Source organism: Brassica oleracea, chromosome C4 (assembly GCF_000695525.1).
Source record: "Brassica oleracea var. oleracea cultivar TO1000 chromosome C4, BOL, whole genome shotgun sequence".
Lineage (NCBI taxonomy): Eukaryota > Viridiplantae > Streptophyta > Magnoliopsida > Brassicales > Brassicaceae > Brassica > Brassica oleracea.
This window is the reverse complement of record NC_027751.1, coordinates 35,363,687-35,376,518: the sequence shown is the minus strand read 5'-3', so window position 1 is coordinate 35,376,518 and position 12,832 is coordinate 35,363,687. Positions and strand designations below refer to the sequence as shown.

At 33.3% G+C, this 12,832-nt stretch overlaps 2 protein-coding genes across 6 annotated transcripts in view; one reads left to right on the top strand and one right to left on the bottom strand.

Annotated features, from left to right (window-relative positions):
- Window positions 1-7,015: 7,015 nt before the first annotated feature.
- Window positions 7,016-12,832, bottom strand: part of LOC106337241 — a 29,426-nt gene continuing 23,609 nt past the window's right edge. The window contains exon 2 of the mRNA XM_013776315.1: window positions 7,016-8,517. Coding sequence (XP_013631769.1) covers window positions 7,032-8,517 — 1,486 coding nt within the window. The 3' untranslated portion in view covers window positions 7,016-7,031. The remainder of the gene's footprint in view (window positions 8,518-12,832) is intronic.
- LOC106337242 lies at window positions 9,322-11,208 on the top strand. 5 transcript variants are annotated; one of them, XM_013776318.1, is made up of 8 exons: window positions 9,322-9,446; window positions 9,541-9,597; window positions 9,882-9,901; window positions 9,982-10,099; window positions 10,179-10,296; window positions 10,418-10,500; window positions 10,571-10,755; window positions 10,829-11,205. In XM_013776318.1, exons 2-7 carry the CDS (start codon window positions 9,565-9,567, stop codon window positions 10,658-10,660), a joined length of 462 nt encoding a protein of 153 aa, XP_013631772.1. In that variant the 5' UTR covers window positions 9,322-9,446; window positions 9,541-9,564; the 3' UTR covers window positions 10,661-10,755; window positions 10,829-11,205. The 5 variants fall into 5 exon arrangements, 3 of the variants coding, with proteins under 3 accessions (XP_013631772.1, XP_013631771.1, XP_013631770.1); XM_013776317.1 differs by having other exon boundaries at window positions 9,328-9,446; window positions 9,527-9,597; window positions 10,571-10,720; window positions 10,829-11,208; XM_013776316.1 differs by having other exon boundaries at window positions 9,328-9,446; window positions 9,527-9,597; window positions 10,829-11,204.

The following is a 12,832-nucleotide window of genomic DNA, read 5'->3' as shown; positions in this document are numbered from 1 at the left end:
CAGTAGAAGAACGTCGGCATTCTCTTTTAATCATGGAGACTTGCTTAAACAGTTATAACTCTCTAGCATTGACCAATAACACACTCGGCGGACGTTGAGCAAAACTGGCAGCACATTAAATAAAAGGAGTGTTAGACATTTGAGCACCATATACATTAGCACCATAAGAAAATATCTTGGGACAATGCGTTGAATATATCCAATTAAGGTCCAAATTTGTTAAATGCCCATGAATTTTCAAATGGTAAAAGTGAATAACCTTTTAACCAGTAATGGACGAAACTAACCTTGCTTTTAGAGAAAGGGAGACAGTGGTCGTATGTGTCAGTCTGCGGATTTAGAGCAGTAGGATCAGACGAAGGTCCTTTGGGTAAAGGACGGGTTTTGTACTTGTAATGATGTCGAAACCTAACTTCTATGTTATTGTGTTACATTATATGTTTGCTTGGTAATGTATATCGTTAGCAGTTAACTAAGATTTACGGGGCCAATCGATGCTAACTAAATGTAAATGGGCTTCCAACCAAATTTTAACTGTAAAGTCTCTTGGATAGCGGTTAAGTGTATTAATCAATTTAGATCTGATTTCATAGATGAGTGTTAATGATTTAATATTACTAAGATAGGTTAAAATTTTGAATTGTGTTTTGGTAAGACATATTGTTACCGCCTAACGATTTGAGTTAACGGTTAAGCGAACAAGCATTATGATGGGTGTATTGAGCTGATTTAGCGACAGAAATATGGTGTATTGATCACCTAACTTCCATGTTAATACATCTATTAATCGGTTATTTGTATTGATCATTTTGGGAAGACATCTTATTACCGCTTAACGATTTGAGTTTGGCTAAACGATCTAGCACTATTTTAAAGCCTAACGATTTGAGTTAACGACTAAAATATAATGGCCCACTAGTAAACATGAATTATCCGTTAAAACGAAAAAAGTCGATAGTGTGCATAAAGAAACTTACAATCCTTAAAATATTAAACAAAGTCTGTAGTAGTAACCACTACTTCAAGAGGTCTTCATGAAATTTAAGAACCAGTTGCTTTGCGGCGTCTGGGAGAATGCGAGGAGTGATAGCCTTACATCCATCGACACCAAATGTTGCATGAGCTTCAATCAATAGGAAAGTCGATGAATAATAAAAAATCTTAGCGGTTAAAATTATAAGTAGCCATATGTCAAAAACTTAGCGGATAAATAATTTATTAACCCTAGACCACTACATCGTATACTATCACCTCTTTATTCTATCAATCTTGTTAACTTCTAGACAGATACATATCCATCAACGGACAGATTACCGGCTACAAGTTGTATTTAACATAAACAAAGTATGTGCATACTCTATCACCTCTATGTTTTATCAATCTTGTTAACCGCTAAAAAGACAATTAGCCATAATTAAACAAAGTTGGCATATCTATGTTGTTTTTACTTTGAACCAGTATATGCATGAATTATCACCTCTACATTCTACCAATCTTGTTAATCGCAACGACATTTTGTCTAAACGTACCCGAGAACATGCAAATTCTTTTCAACGGCCATAATCTTCCCAAAAGTCGAATTGTGTAAGAACTCCATCCATCTCTTTAGGTTCAAGGGTCTCTATTTTCTTGATTTTGTGATACGAGTTCACTCGCTCACCCGAAGCTCTTCGCCAACGGCGAACATCATCTAGGGAAAAGAAGAATTTCCTCCATTGAACGCGATTATGGCAGAAGGAAACAGCAGAGATCAAAGATTTAGAGAATTTATCGAAAATGGAAAACGAGAGGATTTTGGGTTTAGAAATGTTGGAATGAAACGATTGAAGAATATTGATAGATAAATCAAACTAGGGTGGGTGCGGAAATAAAAATAAATGCGTCTCTTCGATGCTCTGGACGGAAATACCTATACGCAGCGAGCTCTGTTTTGTTTTCTTTAGAAAAGCTGTGAGACATTGAACTGTCCAATGTGTAGAACGCTCCCCTCTGTCACGCACCAGAGTCTATGGGTCATAGGGAAAGGTAGCTCATAGGGGTAAAACGGTCATAGAAAAATGGACTATATGCTTGATGTTATATGGAAAATATGTGATCTATTTGGGTGCATTGATGTCAATTACTCAAATATCTTCAATATAAGATAAAATTATAAGAAAAACATAGGATAAAAAAATTAAAGTCATGCTTTTGTAGACTTCTGATGAATTTTGCTTAAATGTTTAGTAGATTTCATTTAAAGTCTATTTAGCTTTAACTCTTAAACATACTTCATTAGAAATCTACTCTATCAGATAATTTTCAGATCTGAAAAATATGTATATTTAAAAATATGAAAAATAATTTTAGATTTAAGAAAACTTCAAAAATAGAATATATATATAAGATAAAATAATTGCAAAGTAAATGCATATAGTTTGAATCTATAATTTTATTTGAATATAAAAATAAACGTACAAATTTAAAATCTATAGATCTAAAACTTACTTTTTGTAAGGAAAATATAAAAACCATGAATGATAATACCTACAAAAACAAGATAATGTTGTGAGAAAGACATGAAAAAAATTAACAAATTAAACAAAACTATCCGTTTACATTCAAAGAAATTTAGAAAGAAATGAGAGAGTTTTATAAACTTGTGCATCTATTTTAGTGAGAGATTATGTTAATTCCATTTATATAAGGAGACAAAATTTCTAACTAAGTTAAATTTACGACACTGGAATCTTCTTTTGAAGTCTGCTAAAATTAAAATTTTGGAGTATTATCTTATTATAAGTCTACATAGTAGACTTTATTGTAAGTCTTAAGTAGATTTGTTTGGAAGTCTACTATGATAATTTCATTATTGTTGTTTATTCTTTGTTTTTTAATAATTTTAATATGATCTTACAATTTTTGAATATTAGCTTGAAGATTATCATTTTAGTTTATTCATACAAAAACTAAAATAAATCAAAATTAATTTGTTTTTGTAATCTCAAATTGTTTCCGGTTTGGTAGACTTACAAATTAGTCTACTACGATTTTTTTGTTCTTTATTATAAAAATTAATATATAAAATTTTAAACAATTTGTTCTTTATTCTTCTAATAATTTTAACTTATGATTTCAAATTTTTCATAAAAAATTAATTTAATTTAGAACTATTTTTTTGTACTCACAGATCCTAATAGACTACAAAAGACGTCTATTGTTCCCTGAAACTGAGTAGACTCCATTATACATCTACAATACCTTAAACCACAGTCTCCAAATCCTAAATGTACACTTGATAACAAAAAAGTCTCATTTAATCATTGTAACAAATATCAAAATACGTAAAATATAAACTACTCAGCATTGATATGTAAATATAGGTCAACAAATCAAAAAAATTATAAATCTAAAATCTAACCCTAAGAATCTAACTCTAAAAGACTTTACATGAACCTTTTATTGATAAACCATAAGCATTCTCCAACAGATGGTTACCAAATCAATATATATTCTTTTAAATTGTTCAATTATACAAAATATTAATTTATATACATCATATTAACCTTTATATTGATGACTAATTAAAATTTTTACAAACATTATCTTTATACATTTTTAAAATTAAATTATTAGATCAAATTATGATATAGACTACATAATAATTCTACATAGTATACTTTTTAGGGGATCTACATATATGTAGAATTTTTTTGTTACGTGTAGACTTTTGAATGACAGAATCGTAAAATAATTTTCTAATGTTTTGTTTGGTCATAAAAATTAAATAGTAATTTTACCACCTCTTTATGTCAGTTTTGATTTGATTGAATATGTGATCTACTTTTACATTTCAAATCACTATTTAAGCTGTTTTTGGTAGATTTCCCTAAAATTATATTTATACATTTTAAATTAATAAATATATTAAAAATTAATCAAGATTTGTATTATTTCATTATATGGGGATACAAGTTAGGATTGAAAGCTAATATATAAAATGAAAATTGTTTAAGTTAGAATATTGAAAATTAGATATATATATATATATATATATGTATTTAAAAAAAAAATTGGTAAAATATAAATCGTTAGTCAATGTTTATATTATTCTGTTGTATATGGTGAAGGAGGTTAAGATTTATTTTTATACAGTTACAAATTTTTGCAGGTTATTTGATAGCCCATGGATTTTACCTACTTTTAATCATGGTTTATAAGTGTTTTAATAACTAATTATTATATTTTAGAGTCTATTTAGTATATTTATAGGTTCAGGAGTGATTGGAAGAAAGTAATGATTTTGGAGCATTTTTGAAGATAAAAGGAGAGAACATCCGAGATGACCATCGAGCAAGACCAGAGGTCGACATTTAGAAAAAAAATAATCGATTGATGCACACCTTGTGACATGGATTGTTAGCGAAGCGTGCAGAAGCCCGTTTGTTTCCAGACGACTTAGAACCCAAGACTTCACCAAATTACAAGATTGCCCCTGGCGAGTTTTTAACATATTATTTATAGCTTGCCAAAGTGTTTTAGGTAAAGTGTGCTTTCTTGTTTTCTAGTTTTCACAACAAAAGGTTTTCTAGGATTTTAGTAGAATTGGAGAGAAGATCCAAAGATGTAAGATGTTGGTAGTTGGACCTCCATTATTATCTATGATATATCTATGCAGTTTTTATACCTTATTGTTGTTATGAATTGATTAGCTATGTTTGAGTATTTCTACTGTTAGGTTTAGGGTTTAAATAGGTTATAAGGGATTAATCCCAACTATAGATTGCTAAGTTTTGATATTCATCAATAGGATTGTCATTAATGCATGTTTCTAATTTAGCTAACTAGAACCTTGGCCTAGGAGTTGTAGGCACAAGTTAACACTTGAATCTCACCATGAATCCGTCCTAATTGAGCTAGGATTGTTAGAGTAAGGCGAAAGCTGATCTAGTAAGACTAGTGAGCATTATTCAACCTGCGCGTAAAGCTTGATTAAGAGCGCGTCGATCGATATTCCTATAGAATGATTGATCGACGGTGCAAAAGTTGTATCGATCGATATTCTTCTAGAATCATCAATCGACACTTTCTAATAGGTCCGACCTACTGTTGTGACCATTAGATCTCGTCAATAGACAAACCTAGAAAGCGAACGCCGATCGGTTTGTTCATAAGCGATTGAGCTCTATAATATCATGCATACATATGTTAAGCATCTGTAGGATTATAATTCTGATTACATGAATAGAAACCCTAAGTCTGGTATTTCATTTAAGTGTCAAAAACCCAATCAAATCAACCGAACAACTACCTTGCTCACAACCTGCTATTTACATTTAAACATATCAACCTAACTTAATCACCCTGATTAGATTTATTAGGTTTCCTAGCTCCTTGTGGATTTGATCCCTAAGTACTACAACTAAACCTCTAATTTGAAAGAGTAATTCACTCATTAGGGTAATTTGAGTGAGATCATTATTTTATCAAATAAGCACATATTTAGACCACTACAAAATGGGTCTCATCCTACCAAACTTATTTTCTGAAAAAAAATCAAAATTTGTAGTAAGCTATATTAGTTTTTTAATTTATTTATATTTTACTACTAACTTATTATGAGTTTAAAATATGGCAATTCTCATAAATAGATCATTTTCAAGTTTTGGTCACAAAAATAGATCACAAGGAGGAAAATGACCAAAATGTTTCATTTAATAGGTAAAAAGACACTAATACCCTAGATATATAAAAAAATAAAAAAAATAAAAAAATATTTTTTTTTATAGTTTTAGATTATATGTTTTCAAATTCGAACTTTTTTATAAATTTTTTTTTTGAATTTTTTTTTCGAAATTTGTTTTTATTTTTTTTCAAATTTTCTTTTTGTAATTCGAAAATACTTTTTGAAACTATTTTTAAAATTTTTATTTTCAAATTTTTAATATTTATTTTCTATTTTATAAAATTTTAAACCTCAAACCCAAATCTCCACCCCTTAACTATAAATCCTAATGTTTGGATTAGTTAACCCTAGGGGTATAAGTGTATATTTACCTATTTAATGAAACATTTTGGTCATTTTGATTCTTAGAGTCTATAGAAACTTTTTTAGTGCTATCGTAGGATATTTTCCTTTAAAATATCAATTGAAAATATGAAATTGCTAATACGTTAAAACTTACTGCGTTACAAAATTATTAATTTGTAATAAAAATATACTAATTGTAGACATCGAACCCCAAATATTTAAGTTTAGATCTCAGATCAGAATCTCGCTTTAAAAATTAATACTGCATTTTAAACATTATTAATCCATAATAAAATACTTGGAAATGTCTAAACTCTCAAGTTTAGTCATTTTTAATTGCAAAAAATTAAGTTCAAAATTTGAGCTCACACTTTGAACAAATGCATAAAGTTATTATATCAAAATATAAACCCAAAGTTGATCGACGCTTTACTTCTTTTTTATATGGGAGAATTGCCAAGTGTGACTCAAAACTTGGAGTCAAACCCAAAACAATACTCCAACTTGGGTCAAAGGCAAAAGTAACCTAAAAGGCTATTGAAATTACAACTATTCCCTTGTGACCAAACAAAAAAACGGAATTTTTTTTACGTTTCTACCCCTCGCAAGTCGTCTGTTTAGACGACTTGAAAATAAGTCGTCCAGACGTCGTCTGGACAGTTAGTCTTAAACATAATTTAAAAATTTTGTAAAAAATATTTTGATAAGTGCAAAAGCCCCTTTTTATATTGCAGCGCGTATCAAAATCTCGTTTTTTTAACAAGCCCAAAGGAGCTTAAAAGATAAACAAGTTTGTAATTGACTTTTGATTAAACCAAAGCAAAATATACTTTGGAATGATTGTTATACAGAGACAAAAACCCTCAAGAGATAAGTTTTTTATTGAATGAAAGAATGATTGTTCAACTCGAGACATAACCAAAGAGGAAACACTCAAGAGAATCATCTCTAACTATATGAAAGAATGATTGGCACTAACGTATATACAAAATATCAGACTAACCATCAGATTATACAACCCTTAAGCGGCCACATGATCAGCCATTCCTCTTTCCACAAACACGTTGATTCTCCACAACACCATCTTGCTGTCCATTGTCATGCCTTTGATTACGTAGAGTCTATGAAGCAGAGACTTGGTCAACTTGTATTCGTTCATACGATACCATTCCATTTGCTTCTTCACAATGATTTCAAAATCTCTGAAAGCTCTCCTCACAAACCCAACTTCCAATTTTCTTTCCACAAGCTCTCTCACTGAATTTACCATCTTATCAGCCATCTCCATCACAGTTTCAGCATAATCTTTCATTGCTACCAATTGACTGATGGCACAGAAGGCACCCAAAAACGCCAAGACCCAGCAACTGTTATCTACCAAAACATCACTCGGTGGGTTTAGCCTTTTGTTTATCTCTTGGAGCAGATGCTCCACTATAGGATCAATAAATTCCTCATGAAGCCACATTGTTAAGCACTGGAAGAGATAAACCGCTCTCTGAAAATCTGTTTCGATGTGTGATGTAATATAGTAGCCGAGATCATCCCATAACTCAACATGGGAGGTCATCATCTCAAACGCAACGTGGTAGACAACCTCACCAAGGACTCTGAACATGCTCTCAGAGATTCCTTCTTTTTCCCAAAGGCAAGAGATGAGCAGTGGCTGAAGTTCTCTCAACAATGAAGCGTCTGTTGACACTTCTTCCCTTGAAATGTAATCAGAGAGTAACACGTTGAGCCGTCTGATTGCCATATCTCTGAACCTCTCTTCAACATCAGTAGACGCAAAGATTCTTAAAATCTCAAGAGGCGGTAAGTTGTTCAAACGATCAAACCATTCACCTTCAGAACATGCTCCATGAACTCGTGATGGGCTAGAGATAACCATACGATGGATCCTCTCCGTAGCCTCCTTGGTTAGTGGTCCCAAGTCTCTGATCTTGGACAAGAAACAAGACACAAATTCGCATTGATCCTTATTGTAATTATACAAGCTCTTCTCTCGTTCCAAGAACCTCTCGAGATCCGCAAGCCCTCGTACCAGAAACTGTTCCATACCCTTCGCCACAAGATCACTCGCTGCCTTGACAAGAAGAGTAAGAAGACGCTTCACCATATCGACTTTCATTTGAGAATCCAAGACTTGAATCCCAAGTTTCACAACAGCTTGTAAACCTAAACTCCAATCATCGACTCGATCTTGGTAAGGAACAAGCAGCACCTTCTCTGCCTTCTCAACAACCATCCCTCCGCAATTGTGTATGAACCTCTCGTACACTGGAGGCAAGTCCGCGAAGACGTGCAAAGCCTTTAGAGGATCGTGACACGATATCTCGTAGATACATTCGCTGAGCTCGTCCCATCCGCCGTTGTCGAGTATCATAACATCGTGAGCGATGAAAGACACGATCCGCCTGAGGTTTATGATCTCGGGTTCTTGCATCCCCAAGCAAGAGATCACAAGTGGTTTGATCTCGTTGAGAGCGACGAGAGATAGTTCGAACCTGCGGTTCTTGTACTCGTGTAGGGTTTCGAAGAGGAGATTGATCAAGTGAGATCTGTGGGCGCCGATGGAAGATGATCGGTACATGTGTAGAAGCTTTAGGGTTAAGCAGTTGGCGAAGTAAAGGGTGAGGAAGTTGAAGAGAGCATTCGCCGTTTGATATTCGGTGGTTTCTTGACGCGTAAAGAAGAGATGGCTGACAACGCTCTCTAAACCTTGGTGGCTTGGAGTCGCAAGAACGTCTCTCGCTTTCACCATGAGATTTGGTGGTGATTCCGCCATTACACGCCCCAATGCACCTTTGCGCGGATCCTGTAGTTTTCTCGAGAAAATGCCTCCCTCTTCTCCGTGTGATCTTAGTAAGTATATCTATCTATCTATCTATTATAAAACAAAGTTCTCTCACTCCTCATGCCTCCACATCAGCGGCCAGCTAAATAAGTCGCTGCCTCTCATCGCGACACGTCAGTCGACGAAACACGTCGTTTCATTAATACGGAAATCTTGATGGGCTTTCAATTTGAGGCCTAAAGTCGCATGAAGACATAAAGCCTTGCCAGTATCAAAACAAAGTTCTCTCACTCTTCATGCCTCCACATCAGCGACCAGCTAGATAAGTCGCTGCCTCTCATCGCGACACGTCAGCCGACGAAACACGTCGTTTCATTAATACGGGAATCTTGATGGGCTTTCAATTTGAGGCTTAAAGTCGCATGAAGACATAAAGCCTTGCCAGTATCAAACCGCTGCGTTTTGTTTATCAAGGTTACAATGGCTTATCTTGGACGCGTCGTTTAGGGTTCATACAAATCAGCCGTTTTCGACATTAAAGAGATTGTGATTGTAGATCGTGATCAAGTCCTTTCGCCTTTCGTCATATGAAATGTGTGTTAAGCTTTGTAAAAAGCGGTGCTTCCACAATATAAATAGGTATGCTTGACTTCTCTTCGAACCATCTTCCAAACGTTTCTCATCGTATTTTTTTCTTTTTGCTATGGCTAACTCAATAGTATCTGAGGTCAAGAATCTGAAGCGAGGTGGTGAACTCATGCGGCTGAACCTGCTCATAGTGGATTTGAATGTAAGCCCAATATTACTTTATATATGATCGTCTGAGTTTATTATTGCAGTGGATTTCTTTTTTTTTTTCTGGTTTTTATGTGTTGATTATGATTGATTTAAAAATTTCCGGTAAATTCCTTACGTTTCCTTGGTTCTTATGTGAATGCTTCTGATATTCATATACATGATTGTTAGATTTTAGATTCTGGTAAATCTATTTGTGCTTATTGGTTTTCGATGTTCAAATCTGATATGTATTTAAAATATATTGATGGTCAAACGTGTTTTTTTTTTTGGCAACAGGTCAAACGTGTTTTATATCGGTATGTTGGACGTTTTATTAGATATAGTAGTGTCCTCATATACTTAGCCTGAAGTGAACTGTATATGTGTATGTATATAGCTTGGTCGCCAGAGACACTGGTCTCACACCAGCAGCACCACTCCTGAGAGAGATTGCAAAAGTCGAGCCCGTAACCGTAGCTGAGCTCAATAGCTTTGTCACCACTGCCGTGTCTAAGGTAAACTTATTACTCTGATGTTTTCTTTTTTATTATGAATGGTGTGGTTTTGATTATGAATTTGGTGTATAACTAATAGGATATTGAGTTCATGTGCACCGGCACGGTTATCCGACCCGATTCAGAGAAAGGATGGTGTTACGTTGCTTGCTCTAAATCTAGCAGGAAGCTCAAGCGCACTGAATCTGCCTTTACATGTGTGTGTTGCGAGAATTATCATGTTGTTGGTGTTTTGCGATATATATCATTAATCTACATACAATTATGTTTCTCTTTGTGAAATGACACTATTATACTGAGATATGCTTATTTTCACAGCTACCGAATGGAGCTTTGTTTGTTTTGATGGTGTAATGACAAAGCTACATGGTCTCGAAGCACATGAAGCTGGCCAAATTTTGGTAAGTTTGTATGGTCTCATATTATATTAATTGTATGACATTTACTAAGAGAGATACTATATTTTTGTAGGCTGAAGACGGTGTTACCCTGAGGACTCTCGGATGCCTCTGTTTGTTACAGGCATGCAAGGGAAGACGCACACTTTCCATGTCAAGTTAACCACGTATGATTTCACAGCAAGACGTCAAAGCTTCACTGTCACCCGTAATATCAATGAATGTGAACATCTGCCGCTTCCTGATTTCGTCGATAATGTACGTCTAATGTCATTATGATGTTGCATTATTTGGCTATGTTTTGATTGTCCATATCATCTATCTGTATCAGGGAGGAGATGATAACAATGATCAGAAAATTCATGCAGAGGTCGAATCTAGGGGGGCAGTGGTGAAGCAGCTTTGATTGCTGCTACAGAGCCAATTGGTGCTATGCTTAGCAAGTTGTCAAGAAGATATATAATCAACATCATATGTATTTAAATAATACTTATGCATGATCTCTCCCGTTTTTCGTATTCGAGAATCTATTTTCGGTTTTTTTCATTATTTGAATACTCTAGGTTTGAGTCAGACAACCTATCTATTTTCTTATTATAAAGGAGTGATTTATCTTACTGATCGTATTATAGATAATGCTTATGCATGAACTTCCCATTTTAAGTATTCCTCTTTCTTATTTACTTTTGACTTTTTCCACTGTATGGATACTCTGTGTTAGGCAGACAATCTTTATATTTTCTCATTATATAGAGAAATCTTTTATCTTAATGATCGTATTTCAGACATGGGCCTAGATTCAATAATGGTTAATGCACATGATCACTAAAATATTAATAGAGCCATAACACTAATTATATATAAATTTTTATAAAAATAGTAATCAATCAATGATATTCTTAAGGAAAAATAGTAATATGGTGGAAACCATCCGATATATGAAAATAGGTCAACAACTACATGAAGTTTATGTTGTTAATACATGTCACACGAAGTAAATAATAATATGGTGGCAACATTACAATCGGGTTTAACTGATTTGAAGCTAAGTTAATGGGGCCGGGTCAATCCATAATTTACTAAATTACATAAACTTAATGATTTAATAAGTTTAATAAACTTAATTGATTTTATTATTAAACTTAGTAGTTTAATAAACTTTAACTTAATAAACTTAATAATTTATTATACTTAACAAATTTATTAAACTTAATAAACTTAATAATTTAATAAACTTAATAAACTTTATAATTTATTAAACTTAATAAATTTATTAAACTTAATAAATTTATTAATTTTATTAATATATGATTAAGTTTATTAATAAATGATTAAGTTTATTAAGTTTAAGAAATTTAGTAATTTTAATAAGTTTAATAAATTTATTAAGTTTATTTAGTAAAAGAACAACTTATACTTTTATCTTTACCTGAGCAATCCCATCCGCCGGCGATCATCTCTTTTCCGGCCATCTCTTCCGGCCATCAGCCTTGCTCCGCCGGCCAAGTCTATCCCTCTCACGGTTTTCCGGCCAGCTCCTCCACCTCTCTCTCAACCAGCTCATCCGCGGATCAGCTCTCTCTCACGGTGGTCCATTCAGATCAATTTGGTGTTTTTTAAAAGGTAAACTAATCTATCCATAAAATCTAAGAACACCACATATCTGAATCCTGATTATTAGATCTATTTGAATCATAAAACTTATAAAAATCTATAGATCTAAAATTATCACAAATATTAATCTTGAATCTAAGATCTATATGAATATTGATTCTAAAATTATTTGAATCTCTAGAGATCTAAGAATCTCTAAAAACTTATATAACTTATTAATAATCTAAGATCTATATGAATCTTGTTTCTAAGAACTATTTGAAATTATAAAAGATATTAGAGAAAATCATAAATCCCTTTTAGCAAGCAAGCCTTAAAATCGGTTCCCCTTTCTCTTATTTTGATCCAGCCTTAAATCCGGATTGACTAGAGGATTGAAACCCATAATCTTTGTTTGGCCGTATTACCGGCTGTATAGCCGGATGAATAAGCTGGCCATCAAAATCTTAATCCCATTCGATGTGCTTACCGATCCAAATCGGCCCTTATCCACATCAAAATCTCAAATCCCCTTGTTTGTTTTATAACCGGATATGTATCTTGATGGCCATTATACATATCAATTCCCTAAATCCTTTTTGCTTGATTTTTATCAATCCCCTAAACTCTAAGCAATAATCGGCTGAACCCTTAAATCCAAATCCGGCGATGATTTTTTTTTTTCCGGCCATGAACTTTTCCGGCCACAATCTTTTCAGCCATAATCTTTCAGTCAAACCCA

Coding starts and splice junctions, on each gene's coding strand:
- LOC106337242 (XM_013776317.1), top strand. CDS start 9,565: ATGCGGCTGAACCTGCTCATAGTGGATTTGAAT. Junction 9,598..9,881: donor TGCTCATAGTGGATTTGAAT/GTAAGCCCAATA, acceptor TTTTGGCAACAG/GTCAAACGTGTTTTATATCG. Junction 9,902..9,981: donor GTCAAACGTGTTTTATATCG/GTATGTTGGACG, acceptor GTATGTATATAG/CTTGGTCGCCAGAGACACTG.